At 44.3% G+C, this 22888-nt stretch overlaps 2 protein-coding genes across 2 annotated transcripts; both read right to left on the bottom strand.

Annotated features, from left to right (window-relative positions):
- Positions 1-1958: 1958 nt before the first annotated feature.
- LOC146353423 (olfactory receptor 13H1-like) lies at positions 1959-2891 on the bottom strand. The gene has a single exon (XM_084832246.1). It carries the CDS (start codon positions 2889-2891, stop codon positions 1959-1961), a length of 933 nt encoding a protein of 310 aa, XP_084688372.1.
- Positions 2892-20334: 17443 nt separating this feature from the next.
- Positions 20335-21267, bottom strand: LOC146353422 (olfactory receptor 13H1-like). Its single transcript, XM_084832245.1, has one exon. It carries the CDS (start codon positions 21265-21267, stop codon positions 20335-20337), a length of 933 nt encoding a protein of 310 aa, XP_084688371.1.
- Between the last annotated feature and the right edge of the window lie 1621 nt (positions 21268-22888).

The raw sequence follows: 22888 nt of genomic DNA, 5'->3' as shown, positions 1-22888 counted from the left end.
CAGCTGGTACAGAATGTGGCGGCTTGCCTGATTAAAGGCAGCCGCCGGCGAGATCACTTCACCCCAGTGCTGAAGGAGTTGCACTGGTCACCAGTTGTTTTCAGGGCCAAATTCAAGGTGTTGTTTTTGACCTTTAAAACCCTATGCGGTTCCAGCCCAGCCTATCTCAAGGAGTGCCTCCAGCAACACCAGACAGGCTGCTCAACAAGATCAGCCTTGGATGGCCTTCTCTCTGTCCCATCAGCCAGGACAGCTAGGCTGATGAGGACGAGGGAGAGGGCCTTCTCTGTGGTGGCGCCCACTCTGTGGAACTCCCTCCCTAGGGAAGTCCGCCATGCCCCCTCTTCAATGAGCTTCCACCATACATTAAAAACATGGTTTTTCTATTCTATGAGCATAGAAGAGAATTTGAAAGCACACATAAATAGTTAAGATATAATGATTTATTAGAATTGTCACAAGGGGAATATAAATTAAAATTAAGGGAAAATTTATTGGAAGAAGGTCATGCCTGTCAATGGTTTTCATATTTGCAAATTAATTAATTCTCTGTTCAAAACAGAGAAGAAAAATGGTGGATTTGAACAAATAGAATCTGAGTTTGAATCAGCGTTGTGTATAAATGATGAACATGTTATTGCTAAACTGTATAAATTACTGTTGAGGTATGAGACAGAGGATGACTGTATGATAAAATGGGCACAAAATGTTGGTCATAATATATTAATGGAAGAATGGGAAACTATGTGGGGAAAAGATCTAAAATTTACCTTATGTACAAATCTTAAAGAGAATTTCTATTAGATGATGTATAGATGGTACATGTCACCGTGTAAACTGTCTAAAATGTATAAGGGTGTTTCTGGAAAATGCTGGAAATGTGAAGACCAAGATGGAACATTTTATCATCTATGGTGGACTTGTAAAAAAGCTAAAACATTTCGGAAACGAATACAGTCTCTAATTCAAAGAATATTAAAGACTACTATAGAATTAAAGCCAGAGACTTCTTTACTGGGACTAATGGACAAACACATAAAAGAGAAGGGGGAGCCCTCTTTCTCTACATGACAACGGCTGCAAGGTTGTTGTATGCACAAAAGTGGAAGAATGAAACAATACCAACTGCGAATGAGTGGATCACGAAAATGATGGAGCTGGCAGAGTTGGCAAAACTCACTATTATACTTAAAGAAGGATTAACAATTAAATTTATGTCAGAATGGAAACCTTTTTTAGAATTTGTACAAGAAATAGAGAAAAATGATATCTACGTATGTGGATTCTGATCTTTGAGATGGTCAGCTCTCTTTTTTCTTTGTTAAAAATTAGGAGAGAAATGAGATAATGTCTGTGAACTCAATGTATGATATACAACTAAGATAAGAAGCAGGGAACAATAATAAGCATTTGTTGTGTAAGGGGAGCCGAAGGTAGATACCTTATAATCTTAGATGTATTTTAGTGTATCCCTGTGTGTGTTGTTGTAACGATGTGTATTGTGTGTTCATGTTGTCCCCCCCTTTAAAAAACAAAACAAAACTATTAATTAAAAAAAATGTGGTTGTTCAGGCAGGCATTTGGGGTGGGTTAGGGTATTTTTAGAAATACAATGTTAAATGTGGAATTTTATTGTCTTAAACTGCTGTATTATTGTAGATTGCCCAGAGTGGCTGGGTGACCAGCCAGATGGGCAATTAGGAAATTTAATAAATAAAATATGAGGGAAATAACCTACTTCTGCTGTTGTTCCTTAGCAACAGAGAGGGTAGAGAGTTGATAGAACATAACAAATCAATTTAGGGCACAATCCTATGCATGTTAGACAGGAAAAAGGTCCTACAACTCCTAGCATTCCTCCAGCGAGCCATGCTGGCTGGGGAATGCTGGGAACTGTAGGACTTTTTTCTGTCTGAACATGCATAGGATTGCACCCTTAATGCTTTTCTGAGAACTAATTATTTCATTCTCTTCCCTCCAAGCAGTTCCTTCAGGGCACCTTTCACATCCTTGTTCCTCAGGCTGTATATCAGAGGGTTGAGCATGGGAGTTACTGCTCCATAGAAAACAGAGATAATCTTGTCCATGTCTGAGGCAAGTTTAGATTTTGGTTGAAGGTATATGACCATGGCTGAGCCGTAGAATATTCCAACTACAGCCAGGTGAGAGCTACAAGTAGAAAAGGCCTTACTCCTACCCTGGGCAGAATGGATCCGCCGCACCACCAAGCCAATACGCAAATACGTCATTAAGATGAAAGCAAAGGGGGTGATAAGAACAACCACAGTGTTGATAAAGGAAATGATGTTACTGAGGTGGGTGTCAGCACAATTCAGCTTGGCAACAGTTTGGGCCTCACACGTGAAGTGATTGATGACATTAGAGCCACAGAACTGTTTAGGGCCTATCACTGTGGGAATGAGAGTCAAGACAAGGCTGCTGCACCATGTGCCAGCTGCCAGGTGGACACACACTTTCCAGTTCATGATCAGTGTGTAGTGTAAAGGGCTGCATATGGCCACAAAGCGGTCATATGCCATGACAGCCAGGAGAACGCATTCTGTGGTGCCAAAATATAGGCTAATATGTATTTGGGCCATGCAGCCAATGAAGGAAATGGTAGTTTTCTCTGTGGTGCAGGTAACCAAGGCCTGGGGGACACTGCTACTGGTGTAACAAATGTCTAGGAAGGACAGGTTGCTGAGGAAAAAGTACATGGGGGTGTGCAGGTGGGGATCAAAAATGATCAGCACAACCATGAGGCCGTTCCCAAGAAGACTGATTAGGTAGATTGCCAAGATGATCCAGAAGAATGCAACCTGGGCCACAGGGTGGTTGGAGAGACCAAGTAAAATAAATTCAGTCACCACTGTATCACTATTGTTGCCCATTATTTCCTTGTCATCTTCTGTGCTGGGAAAAGAAGAACAATTAGATTTTTTTTTAATTGCCAGTTTATGAATTAGAGAAAATGATTTGAATGATTCAAGCTATAATCCTATATTCACCTGGGAGTAAGTCCTATTGAATGCAGCAGGACTAGGCAGGCATAGGATTGCACTGTCAAAATCATAAGCCTACCTTGTGCTTTTTACATGCAAAATAAAGCTGTCAAAAGTGAAGACATGCTCCTTTTTTCCTTCCTCTCCTAATATTGCCTAACCTTCCTATTATTATCTCCCTTGAATACATTCTTCTTTTCTAATTTACACCAGATTTAAGGTAAAGTTTAAGCATGGTATATCATAAATTAACAGGCTACAACTAAGTTTAAAGTTATTGGGTTGGATCTAGAAATGATAAACAGAAAGATCAACTGTTTAAGTTCCTACAGTTAATATTTAATTGACCCCATTATATGGGGAGGGGGAATTCAGTTAATGTGACTATTTTATTTATTTACTGTACCGAATTTATATACTGCTCTACATCTAACAAGATTCCCCAGTGGTGAACAATAAAAAATCAAATTATGCCAATAAAAACATGGGTGGTCAATCAGGAAAGGCAAACAAAATTGTCTTTAGCAGGTGTTGAAAACAAAACAGCATCAATGCCTGCCTGACATCAACAGGCAGGGAGTTCCACAGAGAGGGAGGCAGTATACAGAAGGCTCTACTCTGAGCGCATTCCAGACAGACTGCAGGCCTATGTGACAAACACGTTACCCCTCTTTTATTGGTCTTCTAGCTATAAATCACTCATATCACAACATATGCTTCCGATTTCATAATTTAATATCCTGGGACTGGGATCTATGGGATGGCAAAGCTGTATCAGAAAAATTATTTCATACCCTTGGGAATCAGAGGGAATATGAGGGGCTTTCTTTCCTTGCTGCCTTATTGAATGCAATTTCTTCTTTTTCTTAATTTCAGGTAATCAGTACTGATTGAAATTCTCTTCACCATTCTCTTCAGCATTCATCCTAAGAAAAAACTGTAGACTATTCACATATTAGATTTTGATAGCTCAGAATAATTCCTGTGAACTGCTGCTGTCTCTGTCTAGGAATGTGAACATAGGAACACAAGAAGAGCTGAGCTGGATCGGACCAAGGGTCCGTCTAGTCCAGCATTCTGTTCACACAGTGGCTAACCAGATGCCCACAGGAAACCAACAAACAGGACATGAGTGCAACAGCACCCTCCCGCCCAAGTTCCCCAGCAACTGGTACACATAGACATCCTGCCTCTAATACTGGAGGAAGCATATAACCATCAGGACTAGTAGTCATTAATAATCTTCTCCCCCTGAAATTTGTCTAGCCCTCTTTTAGAGCCATCCAAATCGGTGGCCATCACCACATCTTGTGGGAGTGAACTCCTTAGTTTAACTATGTGCTGCATGAAGAAGCCCTTCCTTTTATCTGTCCTGAATCTCCCATCAAGCAGCTTCATGGGATGACTGTCTCTGTCTCTATATAATATATAGCATATCGTATAAAAAAGAATTGATTATTTCTGGAATCCATCTAGAAGTGAAGAGGTCTTTCAATTTATGCCCATTGTTTAAGCAAAATCATTGCAGGCATGGGAGGGACTTGCTCAAGTGATCCTAGATCTACCAGAATTATATGGCACATTACTCATTTGTCAAGATGGCTTTTCCAAACACATTTGGAAAACATCCATGGATTAAGAGATAATCCATGATCTGGTGTGGCATAAATGACCCTGGGATTCATTTACTTCCAAGTTAATCAACATGTTGTAGTGCCTGTGTCAATACACACCAGAGTAATGTTCTCTCGGACACACGGTTCCTCAGTTTTGTGCATACAATGGCTAGGTTTGTTACGACACCCTGGAGGGAAAGCATTTTTACAGTTTCAGAATCTGTGTGCTTGGCACTCAGGTCTTTACACACACCTTGCTAGATTCAGACAGATGCAGAACATCACCACAGGAAACTGCTGAATGCAGAACCAACCCTCACACTCGACAGGCACATAAACACTTTCGTATATATAGAGAAAGACATCAACATAAGTTGACTTTTCTGTTGACATTTGGGTGCCTCCAAGCAGTCTTTTGAGTAGGAAACAACATGGATCTGGGCTGAGAGAAACCACTTCTTTCTTGTTTCAGCAACACCATGCCCTCTATTTCTCAAGTTCAGAGGTGAGTGCTGGTCCTGATATAGCCGAAATGGCACCAGCTGCACACTGTCAGTATAAATGCAATCTAGGAAGCAATTTGTCCCCTCTTGTTCATGTTGTTTAGGCCAGCCTTCCCCGACCTGATGCCCTTCAGATGTGCTCCCTCAATGCCCATGCTGGTTGGGAATGATGGGAGTTGCAGTCCAACACATTTGGAGGGCACCAGGTTGGGGATGGCTGATTTAGACCATTCTAATGTATAGGTCATTGGTGGACCAGCCTATGACATGGGTGCCACAAGCAGAACAGGGGTTTATGACATGCCTGGACATATGCAAAAGTGCCCATGAGTCTGGCTATAGCATGGTCAGGCCTACACAGCTGGCTGCCTCTCCTGCACTGCGTAGCTGCCTATTGCCCAGGTCAATGAATTAGAGGGAAAACACCACCACCAAGGCATTGAGTGAGGTGAGTTTTTTTTTTTTTTTAGTATATGCACTGTAGTGTGTACTGGAGAGGCAATATTTCATCCTTTGGTTGTGACTTGTGGAACACAAGCTGAAAGATTTACCACCACTGGCTTAGGATATTCTGGCCATGAAAAATTCACACACCCATATTAGTGTAATACCCTTACTGGGCAACCTAAGGTCACAAAAATGTGCAAGCTTTTGAGATTTCCAGATCTCTTCATGAGGGAAGATGTTTGATGGGGAGAAGGGCCGATTGGATGTTGAAGTCTTGGTGTCTGCTTGATCACAGCGTTGCGATGGAATGGGGAGGGAAGAGTCTGCAGACCTTCAAATAAGGCTCTAGCTAGAATCCCACAGGTGATGTGATAGTTTCAGCTTTCACCTGGAGTTGTCTCTGGGACTGCTAGGAGCAAGAAAGGCAGAATAGTTTGAGCCCTCATTTTTGAAAATCTAAAATCCAACTGTTAAGCAGAACTGTCTCCACTGGGGGCAAAGCACACTGGCTCCTGTATTGGTGGAAAACAGAGAGAGGCTAGGCAATCTTTATTGTAACAAAGCTGGAGACAATTTTAGGTGCTGCACTAGGTGAAATAGTCAATAGAAGCCCAACTGGGTAGCTTTACCTAGTAGTTGGAGTGGATGACCTCCCTCAGAGGATAAAGTCCCAGGTTCAGATGGTATAAAATCCTCTTCCTCCAGAGGAGGGTCCCTCTGTAAAATGGCTACATTTTGTATTTTTCCAGTAACACAAAAGCTAATGTTGGAGAAGCCTGGCATAATGATTTATACATATTGACTGATGAAATTTTGTATGGCTAACGTTTGTCTTCTAGAAAAGCATCGGAACTCACTATGTTGATGGCTCCCAGTTTTTTTTTATCCTGCACAGCACCTCATTTTAGGTGAATAAGAATAATAAAAATGAAATCATCATCATCATCATCATCATCACCATCATCATCATCATCACCATCATCATCATCACCATCATCATCATCATCACCACCACCATCATCATCATCATCATCACCACCATCATCATCATCATCACCATCATCATCATCATCATCACCATCATCATCATCATCATCATCACCATCATCATCATCATCACCATCATCATCATCATCACCATCATCACCATCATCATCATCATCATCACCATCATCATCATCACCATCATCACCATCATCACCATCATCATCATCACCATCATTATCACCATCATCATCACCATCATCATCATCACCATCATCATCATCACCATCATCATCACCATCATCACCATCATCACCATCATCATCATCATCACCATCATCATCATCACCATCATCACCATCATCATCATCATCATCATCACCATCACCATCATCATCATCACCATCATCATCATCATCATCATCACCATCATCATCATCACCATCATCATCATCATCACCATCACCATCATCATCACCATCATCATCATCATCATCATCACCATCATCATCATCATCATCACCATCATCATCACCATCATCATCATCACCATCATCATCATCACCATCATCATCACCATCATCACCATCATCATCATCATCACCATCATCATCATCACCATCATCATCATCATCATCACCATCACCATCATCATCATCACCATCATCATCATCATCATCATCACCATCATCATCATCACCATCATCATCATCATCACCATCACCATCATCATCACCATCATCATCATCATCATCATCATCTACAGCACAGAGGGACTGACGTTTGGGCAAAGCTTTCTCCAAAAATGACTGTAGTCCACCTTCATCCCTCATGCGACATGAATAACCCTTCCTATCAATACTCACTTGGGGTAAAGGTGGGGAGACAGGATGATCTGAACTACTTGAAAATTCTCAGACCAGGGAGAGGTTCTTGAGTGCAAATCCTGGCAGATACCAAAACCCAGTTGCAGTTTGGAAGAGCAGCAGACACTTGAGAGTACTTCAGTGGAAGAAATGGGGAGTGGGACATTAGTCTCTTCCACTGAATAGAGTTTGAAGGGAACGTATTAAGAGAAGAAACTCTCTCCAAGATATTTCAGAATAGTCTGTCTTGGTTCCCAACCGTGGTAAATCTTATCATTGTTATTTCCCAGTAATGAAAGCTGGTGCTTAAAAGAACTCCTGTTGCACAGGGATTTGCATCCCATCAGGTCCCTTCAGAGCTCAAAGAGCTACATGAGCTTTATAACTGATGCAGCCTTATAGAGAAATGGTGGCAATGATAAGCCACAGCCCATAATGCAACATAAGGCTGGGCAGACTTATGCCCACATATTTCAATGGCTGCATGTGCACCTATCTTGTGGCTGATGCGCATTTTGTACCGTGGAAAATACAAGATACCTCCCAGGTAATGCCCTCATTACCATGGCTATCTGGAGTGGGGAATGTGCTTCCATTGGACGAGCACTTCAGGCAATTACACATATTTCATGCAGGCCACTTAAAGCATCTTCAAGCCTCTCTCCTGCTGTTGGTATCAGGTTTAAACATTGATAAATGGCCATGAAGGTTTCCATCACACTTTACCCTTCATGCAGTTTTCTGTATTACTTACGAAGAGGTGCACTCAATCCGAAGCACGTTTGACTTCCTCACACCCACCTCATTTAGTTGTATCCATTTGAGAATGATTATTTTGAATGAATTGAGCTCTCCTCCCTATATCCCTCCCCATCTCCCTTCTCCACTCTCTGGTGAACCTGACCAGATAACATGAAAGCCTTGCCAAATGTTGATTTCATCTTCATTGCCTGTGAACTGACAATGCCCCCCTGCCCAACCTTGAGAGTTTCACTGGAGAGGAGGGCCAAGGACAATAAAGAAATTGGCGGTAGTGTAGGCTAGGAACATATGCATGAGGATGCATTGAAGTCTAGCTCCAGGGCAGTATGGGGCAGCCAGGTGGGGAAGTTAATGCATTTTATCTGGATGTTTGTCATTTCAGACTGCAGGTGGGTACATATGTGTATGTCTGAATGCTCCCAAATGGGAGAAAAACTCATAGAATACTAGCATGTCAGAGAGAAGGGTTCAGCCTAGAGTTCATGGAGAAGGTTTCATAGAGGATCATTCTATAGATAGACAAACCCATAGACCTGTAACCTACAGTGCTATGACCTATGGTCTAGGACTCTAGGGGCTTTTCTACACAAGGCATTTATCATGTGCTCATCATTCCCTACTCACAGTTGTTTACAGGTTCTTTAGATGATGTCATGACCCTCCAGTTTTGCTTCTGTTTTTAAACAGCAGGTTCTGCCAGCCTTTTTAGAATCAGAAAAAATGCGGCATTTAATTGTGAAAGTGAAAGAAAGTGTGATTTCTTCTTGTGTATTTGTGCTAGTCTGCTATACCACAGTGCCATCTAGAGGTTATGTAATGGAAAAGCCCCCTTCATGGATCACTGCCTTGTTGTGGCGAAGGGGCTTGCGTAACTCAGTGAAGCCATAAGCTATGCCGTGCAGGGCCACCCAAGACGGACAGGTCATGGCAGAGAGTTCTGACAAAATGTGGTCCACTGGAGAAGGAAATGGCAACCCACTCCAGTATTCTTGCCAAGAAAACCCCATGGAACGTATCACAAGGCTAAAAGATATGACGCCGGAAGATGAGCCCCTCAGGTCGGAAGGTGTCCAATATGCTACTGGGGAAGAGCAGAGGGTATTTCCAAGTAGCGCCAGAAAGAGTGAAGCGGCTGGGCCAAACCCGAAAGGACACTCAGCTGTGGATGTGTCTGGTGGTGAAAAGAAAATCCGATGCTGTAAAGAACAATATTGTTTAGGAACCTGGAATGTCAGATCAATGAATCAAGGTAAGCTGGAGGTGGTCAAACATGAGATGGCAAGATTGAACATCGACATCTTGGGAATCAGCGAACTAAAATGGACAGGCATGGGCGAATTTAATTCAGGTGACTATCATATCTACTATTGTGGGCAAGAATCCCTTAGAAGAAATGGAGTAGCACTCATAGTCAACAAAAGGGTGGGAAAAGCAGTACTGGGGTACAATCTCAAAAACGATAGAATGATCTCAGTACGAATCCAAGGCAAACCATTCAACATCACAGTAATTCAAGTCTATGCCCCAACCACTGAGGCCAAAGAAGCTGAGGTTGATCGGTTCTATGAAGACCTACAACACCTTCTAGAAATAACACCAAAAAAAGATGTCCTCTTCATCATAGGGGATTGGAATGCTAAAGTAGGAAGTCAAGAAATCACCGGGATAACAGGCAGGCATGGCCTTGGTGTACAAAATGAAGCAGGACAAAAGCTAATAGAGTTTTGCCAAGAGAACATGCTGATCATAGCAAACACTCTTTTCCAACAGCACAAGAGGCGACTCTACACATGGACATCACCAGATGGTCAATATCGAAATCAGATTGATTATGTCCTTTGCAGCCAAAGATGGAGAAGCTCCATACAGTCAGTAAAAACAAGACCTGGAGCTGACTGTGGCTCAGATCATGAGCTGCTTCTTGCAAAATTTCGGCTTAAATTGAAGAACGTCGGGAAAACCACTAAACCGTTCAGGTATGACCTAAATCATATCCCTGATGAATATACAGTGGAGGTGAGGAATAGATTTCAGGGATTAAACCTGATAGACAGAGTGCCTGAGGAACTATGGACGGAGGTCCGTAACATTGTTCAGGAGGCAGCAACGAAATCCATCCCAAAGAAAAAGAAATGCAAGAAAGCCAAGTGGCTGTCTGATGAGGCTTTACAAGTAGCTGAGGAAAGAAGGGAAGCGAAAAGCAAGGGAGAAAAGGGAAGACATACCCAACTGAATGCAGAGTTCCAGAGAATAGCAAGGAGAGACAAGAAGGCCTTCTTAAATGAACAATGCAAAGAAATCGAGGAAAACAACAGAATGGGAAAGACTAGAGATCTCTTCAAGAAAATTGGAGATCTCAAGGGAACGTTTTGTGCAAAGACGGGCATGATAAAGGACAAAGAAGGCAGGGACCTAACAGAAGCAGATGAGATTAAGAAGAGGTGGAAAGAATACACACAAGAACTATACAGGAAAGATCTTAATGTCCCTGATAGCCATGATAGTGCGGTCACTGAACTTGAGCCGGACATCCTCGAGAGTGAAGTCAAGTGGGCCTTAGGAAGCATTAGTAACAACAAAGCTAGCGGAGATGACAGTATTCCAGCCGAGCTATTTAAAATCCTAAAAGATGATGCTGTTAAAGTGCTGCATTCAATATGCCAACAAATCTGGAACACTCAACAGTGGCCACAAGACTGGAAAAGGTCAGTTTACATTCCAATTCCAAAGAAGGGCAACGCCAAAGAGTGTTCAAACTACCGCACAATTGCGCTCATTTCACATGCCAGCAAGGTGATGCTCAAAATCCTACAAGCTAGGCTTCAGCAGTATGCGAACCGAGAACTACCGGAAGTACAAGCTGGGTTTAGAAGAGGCAGAGGAACTAGAGATCAAATCGCCAACATTCGCTGCATCATGGAGAAAGCAAGAGAATTCCAGAAAAACGTCTATTTCTGCTTCATTGACTACGCTAAAGCCTTTGATTGTGTGGATCACAACAAACTGTGGCAAATTCTTAAAGTGATGGGAGTACCAGACCACCTTACCTGTCTCCTGAGAAACCTGTACGAGGGTCAAGAAGCAACAGTAAGAACCAGACATGGAACAACCAATTGGTTCAAAATTGGGAAAGGAGTACGACAAGGCTGCATATTGTCACCCTGCTTATTTAACTTATATGCAGAGTACATCATGAGAAATGCCGGGTTGGATGAATCAGAGGTCGGAATTAAGATTGCTGGGAGAATTATCAACAACCTCCGATATGCAGACGATACCACCCTAATGGCAGAAAGCGAAGAGGATCTCAAGAGCCTCTTGTTGAGGGTGAAAGAGGAGAGTGCAAAAGCTGGTTTGAAACTCAACATTAAAAAAACGAAGATCATGGCATCTGGCCCCATCACTTCCTGGCATATAGAAGGGGAAGAAATGGAAGCAGTGACAGATTTTACTTTCTTGGGCTCCAAGATCACCGCAGACGGTGACTGTAGCCATGAAATTAAAAGACGCTTGCTCCTTGGGAGGAAAGCTATGGCCAACCTAGACAGCATAGTAAGAAGCAGAGACATCACCTTGCCGACAAAGGTCCGTCTAATCAAAGCTATGGTTTTCCCAGTAGTAATGTATGGCTGTGAGAGCTGGACTATAAGGAAGGCTGAGCGCCGAAGAATTGATGCTTTCGAACTGTGGTGCTGGAGAAGACTCTTACGAGTCCGCTGGACTGCAAGGAGGTCAAATCAGTCAATCCTAAAGGAAATCAACCCTGAGTGCTCATTGGAAGGACAGATAATGAAGCTGAAGCTCCAATATTTTGGCCACCTAATGCGAAGAGAAAACTCTCTGGAAAAGACCCTGATGCTGGGAAAGACTGAAGGCAAAAGGAGAAGGGGACGGCAGAGGATGAGATGGCTAGATAGCATCACGGATGCAATGAATATGAACTTGAGCACGCTCCGGGAGAAAGCGCAGGACAGGAAGGCCTGGCGTGCTATGGTCCATGGGGTCACGAAGAGTCGGACACGACTGAACGACTGAACAACAACAACAACAATGGAAAAGCAGGAAAGGAAATGCTCCTCATGTAGTGCTTAGATATCAATTCTGCAATGAAACCATAAGTAGCTACATAAGTAGCCTTGTGTAGAAAAGCTCTGTGTCCTAGACTCTTGGAAAAGTTTTACCATTGTCTCATTTTCCTCTGTCATAGCCTTCTTGTCTGTGAGGAACAAAGGTGAGAGTTGTTGGAGCTATTCTAAGACATTTTAATGGAGTAGAGGGAGACAGTTCACAAAACATTCATACAGATTACAAATCAAGTGCCATTATTTTACACTGGTGATGATTGAGATGAAATTCTTTGGGAGAATGGTGTATGTGCTAAGCATTACTCAATCTTCACGTCAACAGAGGAACATAAGAAGAACCCTGCTGGATCAGACTAAGGGTCCATCTAGTCCAGCAGTCTGTTCAGACAGTGGCCACACAGCTGTCGACCAGGAACCCACAAGCACCCTCCCACCCATGTCCCCCCAGTATCAGAGGCATACTGCTTCTGATACTGGAGGCAGCATATAGCCATCAGGACTAGTAGCCATTGATAGCCTTCTCCTCCAGGAATTTGTCTAACCCCCTTTTAAAACCATCCAAATTGGTGGCCATCACTTCGTCTTGTGGTAGCGAATTCCATAGTTTGACTATGCGCTGTGTGAAGAAGTCGTTCCTTTTATCTGTCACAGTTGCATAGCCTCTATTGACAAAGTTCAGTTCATGGGATGCATGTATCTTATAAATGTATGAAGCCACCTTATAGCTGAGTCCAATCAATGATTCATCTAGTCCTATATTATCTGCTCTGATGGGCAGCAGCAACTCTCTAAATCTTGTCACAGGAAAAGCTGGGGACTGAACCTGAGACCTTCTGCATGCAAAGCATGTGCTCTGCCACTGAACAGCAATCCTACCCTGTCTTCCACGTATTTCAGCTCTGGGTCCTAAAGCAAAACTCAATGGATTAATTCCAAATAGAAATGCAGACATAATTTGCATTATCAGGACATTGGAGTGGATTATTTAGGGTCACATTCTGGAAACTGAGAAAGCCATGGAAAGCTCTGAACTCTCTTAGGGAATAGCAAGTTACCAAACATTCATCATGCTAATATGAAATGTTTGCATAATTTTGTGAAACCTAATGAACTTCTAAAAATTGCCATTGTAAGTACTAATTTTCACAGTCAAATGTGAAATACAGGAATACAACTGCAGAGTACCACCCCTTTCCGTTGGTTGCAGCCTTTCCATTTGTTTCACCAGAGGATCACAAACCTGTCCCTCCCTCATGGCGCCACCTGAAGCAGGTCACTTCACCCTGCTGCGTGATGCTTCTAGGGAATACTCTATCTTCTTAAAATAAAAGAGGGTTACTGTTTTATATTTATTTATGTCTTTATTTATTACATTTCTATACTGCCCAATAGCTGAAGCTCTCTGGGCAGTTCACAAAAATTAAAACCACTACTACAGCATAAGAACAATATAAAATATAAAAGCTTAAAACTACAGTATAAAAGTACAGCCAGAATAAAACCTAGCAGAAATGTAGAAAATTCAGTAAGAAATTTAAAACAGCAAAGCTATAGAACTAGAATGCTAAAATGCCTGGGAAAATAGAAAAGGTCTTCACCTGGTACCTGGAAAGAACACAATGTAGGCACAAGGCAAATCTCTCTAGGGAGCTCATTCTACATCTGGGGTGCCACAGCAGAGAAGGCCCTCTTCCTGGTAGCCACAAAATCTATTTTCTTAGGCAGAAACTTTGTTTATCCAGCAAAGATGATGCTTACCCCCTGTCTCTCAGACACTACTTTCTCATTCAGAATGTAAAAATGCAACATCAGGCTTTGAACTCCAATGTCCAAAATGATCATTTCAAAGTTCACATTTTAAAAATATTTAGGATTGTCAAGAGCAAATTCAGAATAGGAATACTTGGCTCAGGATCCCCTGCCTCACAATCATTTGCACTCTGCCAAAGATAATTTTGGAGAGACATTGATTACTCATTGACTAAAATATCTACGAGATGCCGTTGAATGAAGGCAAAAGCAGACATTACTTTAAATCTGTGTCTAGCAGCAATGTCTTTTAAAATTATTTTTACTCTAGAGTAGGTGCAGAGCCTGTGATTCAGATCAGTTGGTGTTTCCACTAGGGATGTCAGAGAATTTCGCCACGAATCTGGGGGAGGGCGAATGCCAGCGCATTCGGCCCCCCGAAATCGGTGGTGAAACGGTCTGCCCCCCCGCCCCCCCCGGGACAGGACTTACCTTGGGTGAATCTTCCTGGCGGCGGCGGCTCCGGCGGTGGTTTGGCGGCGGCGGCTGAGGCGGCCGGTCTTCCGACCGGCTGCCACCACCGCCATTTCCAGTAAAAAACCCCCAACCCCCCAAAAAACGTGATAGGCTACGTAAAGATTTACGTAGCCTATCACGGCTAGATTTTTAAAAAATACCGTGATAGGCTACGTAAATGTTTACGTAGCCTATCACAGCTGATTTAAAAGAAAGAAAAAAAAAGTGCATACGCAAATGGCGGCGCCCATGGGCACCGCCATTCGCGTTCCTTATTTTGACACGTCTTAGTCTACGTGAACATTTACATAGACTAAGACGGCGGAAATAAGGGGAACGCAAATAGTGTAGACGCTACACTATTTGCGTTCCCCTTATTTTTGCCGTAGTCTACGTAAATGTTTACATAGACTAAGACGTGTCAAAATAAGGAACCCATGGGCGCCGCCATTTGCGTACGTGCGTTTTTTTTCCTTTTAAATCAGCCGTGATAGGCTATGTAAACATTTACGTAGCCTATCACGGCTGACTGCAGGGACGCAAACAGCGGCGGCTATGGCTGCTGCCATTTGCGCACCCGGCTGGCCAGGATTCGGGGGGGGGGGAGGGACGGAGCGCCTCCCACCCCGGCCAGAATTTCGGGGGGGAGGGATGGAGCACCTCCCCCCCGCCAGAATTTCGGGGGGGAGGGAAGGAGCGCCTCCCCCCCACCTCAAATCAAATTTCGTTAAAGGTAAGACACTTTTGTACATCCCTAGTTTCCCCCAGTGATTTACTTCAAGTGGGCTGCATGTTGAGGTCATTAGGGATATGTGATGCTGTGGCCATCCAGCAGCCACCCCGGAGCTTACTGGGGAAAACCCAGGTTTCCTAAGACTGCTTGAAGTCCGATTCTTTTCTTTAAGTCGGGTTCTCCTGGCATGGTTGCTGTGTGCCCCAACCCCCGCATTTAGCTCAGTTATGCTAGCCCTGCCCAGGGGTGTGCCTTTCACTATGACCCCACTCAAGGGGTGTTTCCTCCCATTGTGCTGAATGAGCCTTGCCATCTCAATGCCCACAGAAATTACAGAGAACCCCCTCAATTGACATGGCACATTTTAAAGCCCAATTCCTTAAGTGCGATTTAGCGTGATCTCAATAGGGATGTATGAATCCCTTACCTTGCTCCGCTGAGGGGCATCCGTGGTGGGGGGGAGGCGCTCCGTCCCTCCCCCCGGAATCCTGCCCGGCCGGCTCTGCTCCGTGGCCAATCCTGCCGCTGGGCAGCCGCCACCATTTGCGTCCCTGTATTGAGCCGTGATAGGCTACATAAATATTTACGTAGCCTATCACGGCGGGGGGGGGGGAGAAACCCCAGCGTACGCAAATGGCTGCGGCTACCGCCATTTGCGTACACTGGGGTTATTTCCCCCTGCTGTGATAGGCTATGTAAGTATTTATTACGGCAGGGGGAAAATTTTGCAATGCAGCACGGACGGGAGCAGGTAAGCGCTCCGTTTTGCACACCTTTCATGGGGTGGGGGCGGTGGGGACTTCGTCCCGTGCGCCTTTCGTGGGTTGGGGGGGGCCTCGTTCCGCAACGGCATTCAGGGGGCCGAATGCACTGGCATTCGGCCTCACTGAGATCCGTCACGGAATTCTCTGACATCCCTAGATCTCAAGGCTCCAATTCATTGCCTTAGTAACTGCTTCACAATTTCCTTATAGAGATCCTGTGTGTTAAAATGGGGGCTGGTTTCTGTCTCTTTCACACAACGAACCGATTACTGTCTTGTCAGAAGTAACTCCCGTTGTGGTCAATGAGGTCCTGCAGGTTAAAATGGGGCTGGTTTCCATCTTTGTGTTCACTCTCCCTCTTTCCCAGCACAAGCATATGTGTGTCTACTCAGAAGTAACTCCCACAGTGCTCAATGAGGCTTGTTCCTGAAATGCAGGTGCATCTAGACCTTAAGGAGAAAGGGGTGGAGAGGGGGGGAAACCTCTCATATTGGCTGAGCAGCCCCTGCCAGTCAGATGATGTTCACACCAACCCCCACCCCCACCAGGAAGTATGTTCTGTGAAGCGATTTTTACTGGTCCAGAGAATCTGCTCATGGAGCCCTGCTCACAGCAAATTCGATTCCTTTAAAAAAAATCTGATACTCCTACATTAGCTTCTCCTTCCGTTATTGTAGAAACACAGCCCAGGACATTAGCATGGGAGGTGGTGGGGCTTTTAAGATCTGGACTGGGGCCCCTCTGCCTACTCAAAAATGAACAAAAGATGTTGCTGCTAGTCACAGATTTAAGTAATGTCTGTTTTGTCCCTGAGTGCTTAATTCTATCAAAACCTCACAGAAGCCTATCTAAACCTCTTACACAAACTCCCAGTGAAGGAGATCTCCACTCCCTGGATCTTTGTACCTTAATTAAAGACAATGGCACTCACCTGAAAAACAGGGGTATCAGACTGAATTAACTTCAAACGGGGTGACACCAAGTCTTAGTTTGACCCTGTAGGCATTTTGAAGTCAGTCATCCTTCAGTAAGCCTGGACAAATGAGAAACAGAGGGAAAACCTGTGCTTCATCTTGGACGTATTTCCAAAGAAGGCTCCTTTTCTAGTTCGTATTACATCCCACTATTTCTGTTCATGCTAGAATTGTGCATAAATCAATACTTCACACTAAGGGTTCTTTTTAACCAGCCTCATTCCCTCTTGGCTTATGAACCATTAACTTTATCAGTTGGTACATCCCTCTGGAATGTAAATTGCTGATTCACTATAACAGAACTAATAATAACTAGTTGTTAATTAAACTCTACGGATTCTTCTGCTCTGGATCACAAGCAAATACTATGCATTGTAGGATGCAATCCAATGCACACTTCCTTGGGAGCAAGCTCTACTGAACTCAAATAGGCCCACTTCTGAGTAGACATGTACAGGATTGCACTGGTAACTGATTAATCATATGACTTTTAACTGTTGGGTAGGTTTCAGTGAAATATATTTACCAGGTGCCAAGACCTCCTTATAGAGGGCTCTGGGATAGTGAAGGAAGTGTAAGATAATTTAACAAACAAAAGCTAACACTCACTGTTGGTAGGAAAGGCTATCATATTTTTGTTTATTCCATATTAGAATAACACACCAGAACCCAAACAGCCTCAAAAATAAACAATAGTGCCATTAACTCACAGCTCCAATGGTTAAAATGTGTCCTTGCCACTAGATCAATTAAAACTTATTTCATATGCATTTTCTCTTGAGCTTTAGGAGGGTGGCAAAGACTTTTATTCTGCTGTGCCTTCATTCAGCTTTAACCTCCTGCTGTGGTGGGGGTATTTTTAAACTGATCCTGTTGTTTTATGCCCCTCTCTTGTTGCTGTTTTAATGGTTTAATGAATGTGTTGTATTTGTTTTTAATCTCGTAATGTGGAAGCCATCATGGGGCCCTTTTGGGAACTGAAAGGCAGGATAGAGATTTTCTTAAATAAATCAGTCAATCAATACATAATTTGTATGCCTTGTTTCCAAACACACCCGGGGCAGTTACAAAGCTGATTTAACAGACTGATCTATCATTGATAGGCTGTATCTAGACAGCATAGTAAGAAGCAGAGACATCACCTTGCCGACAAAGGTCCATCTAATCAAAGCTATGGTTTTCCCAGTAGTAATGTATGGCTGTGAGAGCTGGACTATAAGGAAGGCTGAGCGCCGAAGAATTGATGCTTTCAAACTGTGGTGCTGGAGAAGACTCTTACGAGTCCCCTGGACTGCAAGGAGATCAAATCAGTCAATACTAAAGGAAATCAACCCTGAGTGCTCTTTGGAAGGACAGATACTGAAGCTGAAGCTCAAATATTTTGGCCACCTACTGCAAAGAGAAAACTCTCTGGAAAAGACCCTGATGCTGGGAAAGACTGAAGGCAAAAGGAGAAGGGGACAGCAGAGGATGAGATGGCTAGATAGCATCACCGATGCAATGAATATGAACTTGAGCACACTCCGGGAGAGAGCGCAGGACAGGAAGGCCTGGCATGCTATGGTCCATGGGGTCACGAAGAGTTGGACACAACTGAACGACTGAACAACAACAACAACAATCCCTAATTACTGTCAACAATTAATAAACACCCTAAAGACCAGAGGATGGCAAACATCGTTGTAAGTGTTGTAAGGTGCAAGATAGGGCCTTTTTGGTGGCTGCTCCCAGGCTGTGGAACTCCCTACCAGGGGAGGCTAGGTTCACTCCCTCTCTGCTATCCTTCTGACAGCAGGGAAATGCTGCTTTACACAAGAAGGCCTTTGGCTTCTAAGTGGGTCTGTGGGTTGGGTGCTGGTTCTTTTTCTATCCTTGTTATGTTTTTATTGCATTTTAAGGTGTTCTATTGTTTTAATCTATTTTGTAAGCACCCTGAGTGCCTTTTTTTGGTAGAAAGGCAGGGTATAAATCAAATAAATAAATAAGAGTTCCTGGATCCTCTCTGGCTTATTCTGTTCTAAAAGCCCAAACAGGAGAAGCCTCAGTGAGAGGGAGTAGAGTTTGTTTCACTTTGTCCCCTCACAGGGTACCTGTGAAATACACTGCAGACCCCAATGAGGCCGGATTCCTTTGAATCTAGCCTCCGGAGTCCGCGGCAGAGCGGCACCACTTACTTCCACCTCCCTCTAGAATTCTACGGAGCCAGCTCCTGTCCGCAGTGATTCTGCAGACCACACACTGGCTCCGTATCCCGGCCAAATGGCGAAACCATTTACGTCTGCATTTAGGCTAATCTAAGAGCTTTACAGCCGCAAGTGGCATCCACTATGCCACTTGTGTCCAGATTCATTCAACAGCGATACGGTAATGGCAGCTGCCATTACTGTATCGTCATTAGGCAGGGATATGGAGCTGGTGTGCAGCTCTGCGGAATCGCTGCGGAGTGGAGCCAGCTCCATAGGATTCTGGAGGGAGGAACGGATTGCCTCCCCCCCGTGAGCAGATTCACCCTGGAGCAGGAGGTAGGGAATCCACTCATCCCTAAATAGCAGATCCCAGCAAAAGGAATGAACCCCCAGAACTCGGTGGCAGAGAACATCATGACCTACTTGATGCACCTCTGATGTAGGTCAAAGACTGTACTGGGCCACAGTGAGTTGGCAGAATGTCAATCCCCTGGATTTACCCCAGTGATTATTTTTAATTGTATTAGACACCTCTTCTATGTAATATCTTTCAACTTACTAGAATTTAATGGGCTTGGCCAAGAAAATGCACAACAAAACTCAATGAACAAATTCTAACAGAATATCAGATACAATTTGTGCAAGCAGGAGTCGAGACAGGAACATTTCAGGGCCAGTGTTAACCCCCCCCCTTACATTTATAGTGCATAAGGTAGTGTGCAATTTGACCCTGAGAGATAGTAAATGATCAGAGTAATCCAGAGAGCTTTATAGCTGAACAGAGATTGGAACCCGGGTTTCCCTGGTGCATGTTTAACACTTTTCCCACTGCTCTACACTTGATATGAAGGCATGAATGGAAATGCCAAATCATTATGGGTTGGATCCAGATTTAGTCATACTTAGAGTAGATCCATTGAAATCCATGGGGCTTAAGTTGGACCTGACTAACTCAAGTCCTGTGGATTTCAATGGGTCTACTCTAAGTATGTCTAAATCTGGATCCAACCCCATATAAATCCAACTAGAGTGGGTGGGGGAAGGACGTATGTTCCTTGGACAGAAGCTTCCACATGGTTGGTGCTAAACTAATGCTAAATACTAATAACACATAGATAGATTGATAAGACAGACAAAGTTATGTTTTTCATTCGGATGCTTTCTTCCCAAGTAGTCTCCAAAAGGCTCCCTTCACATCCTTATTTCTCAAGCTGTAAATCAGGGGGTTGAGCATAGGGGTCACTGCCCCATAGAACAGAGAGATCATTTTGTCACGGTCTGAGGATATTTTGCCCTGCGGGTGCAAATACATAGACATGGCTGAGCCATAGAAGACTGTGACCACAAGCACATGGGAGCCGCAAGTCGAAAAGGCCTTGCTGCGCCCCTTGGCTGATTGGATGCGCATCACGGCCAGGCTGATGCGCCCGTATGTCACCATTATGAAGCAGAAAGGTATGATGAGGACAAAAAAGCTGTTGGCCACAATTAAGATGTCATTAAGGCTGGTATCCGAACAGGCTATTTTCAGAAAAGCTTGCAGCTCACAAGTGAAATGGTTGATGACGTTGTGGCCACAAAAACGGGTTGGCTGCAGCACAACGGCAATCAGGGTCAATAGCAAGGCAGCAGCCCAAGATGTGGCTGCCAGCTGGATGCAGACTCTCTTGCTCATGATGAGGGTGTAATGCAAGGGGCTGCAGACAGCAGCAAAGCGGTCATATGCCATGACAGCCAGCAAGAAACACTCTGCTATGCCAAGGAAGAGGCTGACGTACATCTGGGCTATGCACCCCACAAAGGAGATGGTGGGTCGGTGGGAGAAGCAGTTGACCAACATCTGCGGGAGGCTGGAGGTGGTATAGAACATGTCCAAGAAGGAAAGGTTGCTGAGAAAGAAATACATAGGAGTGTGGAGAAGAGGGCTGAAAATGATCAAAACAACCATGAGGCCATTACCTAGGAGTGTTACAAGGTAGACCACTAAGAAGACCCCAAACAACACTGCCTGGGCCCTGGGATAATGAGAAAGTCCAAGCAAGATGAACTCCGTCACCACGGTGACATTGTTTCCCCCCATGATAAGGTCAGCATTTTTTCTGCGGGTGAAAAAGGAAATATATATTAAGACGCTGGTGCAGAATTTCAGGTCTGGCCTACATATGAAACAGAACTAGGTGCTGGAGGCCTGATGTGGTAGAGTGGACTGTACCAGTTACGTATACCATTTTTTTAATGCTTCCCCACATCTTTAAAAAAGGTTCCCTCCGAATAAAAGACCAGTATGTCAGGAAGGAAGGTTCCAGCCCAGTCTTCCCCAATTTGGTGCCTTTAAGATGTGTTTGACTACAAAACCCATCATGCCCATTGGCCATGCTGGCTGGGAATGATAGGAGGTATAGTCCAACACATATGGAGGGCATCAGGGAAGGCTGTTCTACCTCAACCTACTATTTGGTGGCCTAGGTTTCTCTTTCCTGAAAATTTAAACATAACATTCCATTAAAAATGTGAGTTCCTGCCTGCAGGCTGAAGTAGTGCAGTCCAGTCAGGACTCTACCACCACATTCTGCTGCATGTGTAGATCAGGCCTTGGAGCCCTCTCCTGATATGTATATTCAATTCAAGACTCCATATCACAGAACAGCTTGTTCACAGAAAGAAAGTAAAGACCCCTCTCCCAGTAATTATTCTGTTGTTGTTGTTTTAAAAGCCCTTCCCTCCATTGATGGTCCCATCTTGAAATCTAGCTTGTGGTTTCCTCAGGGCAGGCATCTGTTTGCTCATGTCACTCTGTAAAGTGCAGGGTGCACTGATGACAACAATAACAAATAACATAACAATAACAATAAATAATAACATAACAACAAGCCTTACAAATGAATCATCATCAACAACAAAGCTATAAGCTTTTATGGCAGCGTTCCCCAACCTGGTGCCCTCCAGATGTGTTTGATTGCAACTTCCATTATTCCCAGCCAGCACGGAGGCTGAGAAGTATGGGAATTGCATTCCAACACAATTGGAAGGCACCTGGTTGGGGAAGCTGCATTATGGTGATCAGGCATGGAGAGAGTGGGAAGAATTGAGGTGTGCCTGTCTTGACAAATCCTGGCTTTCCTCAAAATTCCTCAGATGTTTCACTCGAGGAGGAACCCCCGAGTTCAATTTGAATTTCATGGTCAGCAGAACCCGGTGACAATCTTACCAACACTTTTTTGGAGGTCTTCCCTCAAGACTGTGTGGTTGCTTTGCCTGAGGAGTAGGGTTGGCGGAGAATTTCTCCCCGAAACTTCGGGGGGCCGAGCGCCAACGTGTTCGGCCCCCCGAACAAGTTTCGGGGAGAAATCCTCCGAACCCCCCCACCCCCCGCACCCCCCCGGGATGGGACTTACCTTTGCCGAATGTCCCTCCCGGCGGTGGGTCCGGCCGGCGGTTCGGCGGGTGTTCGAGCGGGGCGGGAGTGGCAGCCAGTCTTTCGACCGGCTGCCGCCGCCGCCATTGCAATCAAAGAAAAAAAAAACAACGCCCCCTGATAGGCTATGTGACGATTCACGTAGCCTATCACGGCTAGATCTGCAAAGTCAGCCGTGATAGGCTACGTCAATCGTCACGTAGCCTATCACGGGTGACTTAAAAAAAAAAAAAAGCGCGTACGGATAATGGCGGCCCCCATAGGGAGCCGCCATTCCCGTTCCTTA

Source organism: Heloderma suspectum, chromosome 2 (assembly GCF_057233095.1).
Source record: "Heloderma suspectum isolate Gila_16-S chromosome 2, 16-S_ref, whole genome shotgun sequence".
Classification (NCBI taxonomy): domain Eukaryota; kingdom Metazoa; phylum Chordata; class Lepidosauria; order Squamata; family Helodermatidae; genus Heloderma; species Heloderma suspectum.
The sequence above is the reverse complement of the archived record's forward strand: the minus strand, read 5'-3'. Positions and strand labels throughout refer to the sequence as shown.

Bases quoted from the DNA above. Each gene is read 5' to 3' on its own strand.
- LOC146353423 (XM_084832246.1), bottom strand. From the start codon at position 2,891: ATGGGCAACAATAGTGATACAGTGGTGACTGAATTTATTTTACTTGGT.
- LOC146353422 (XM_084832245.1), bottom strand. From the start codon at position 21,267: ATGGGGGGAAACAATGTCACCGTGGTGACGGAGTTCATCTTGCTTGGA.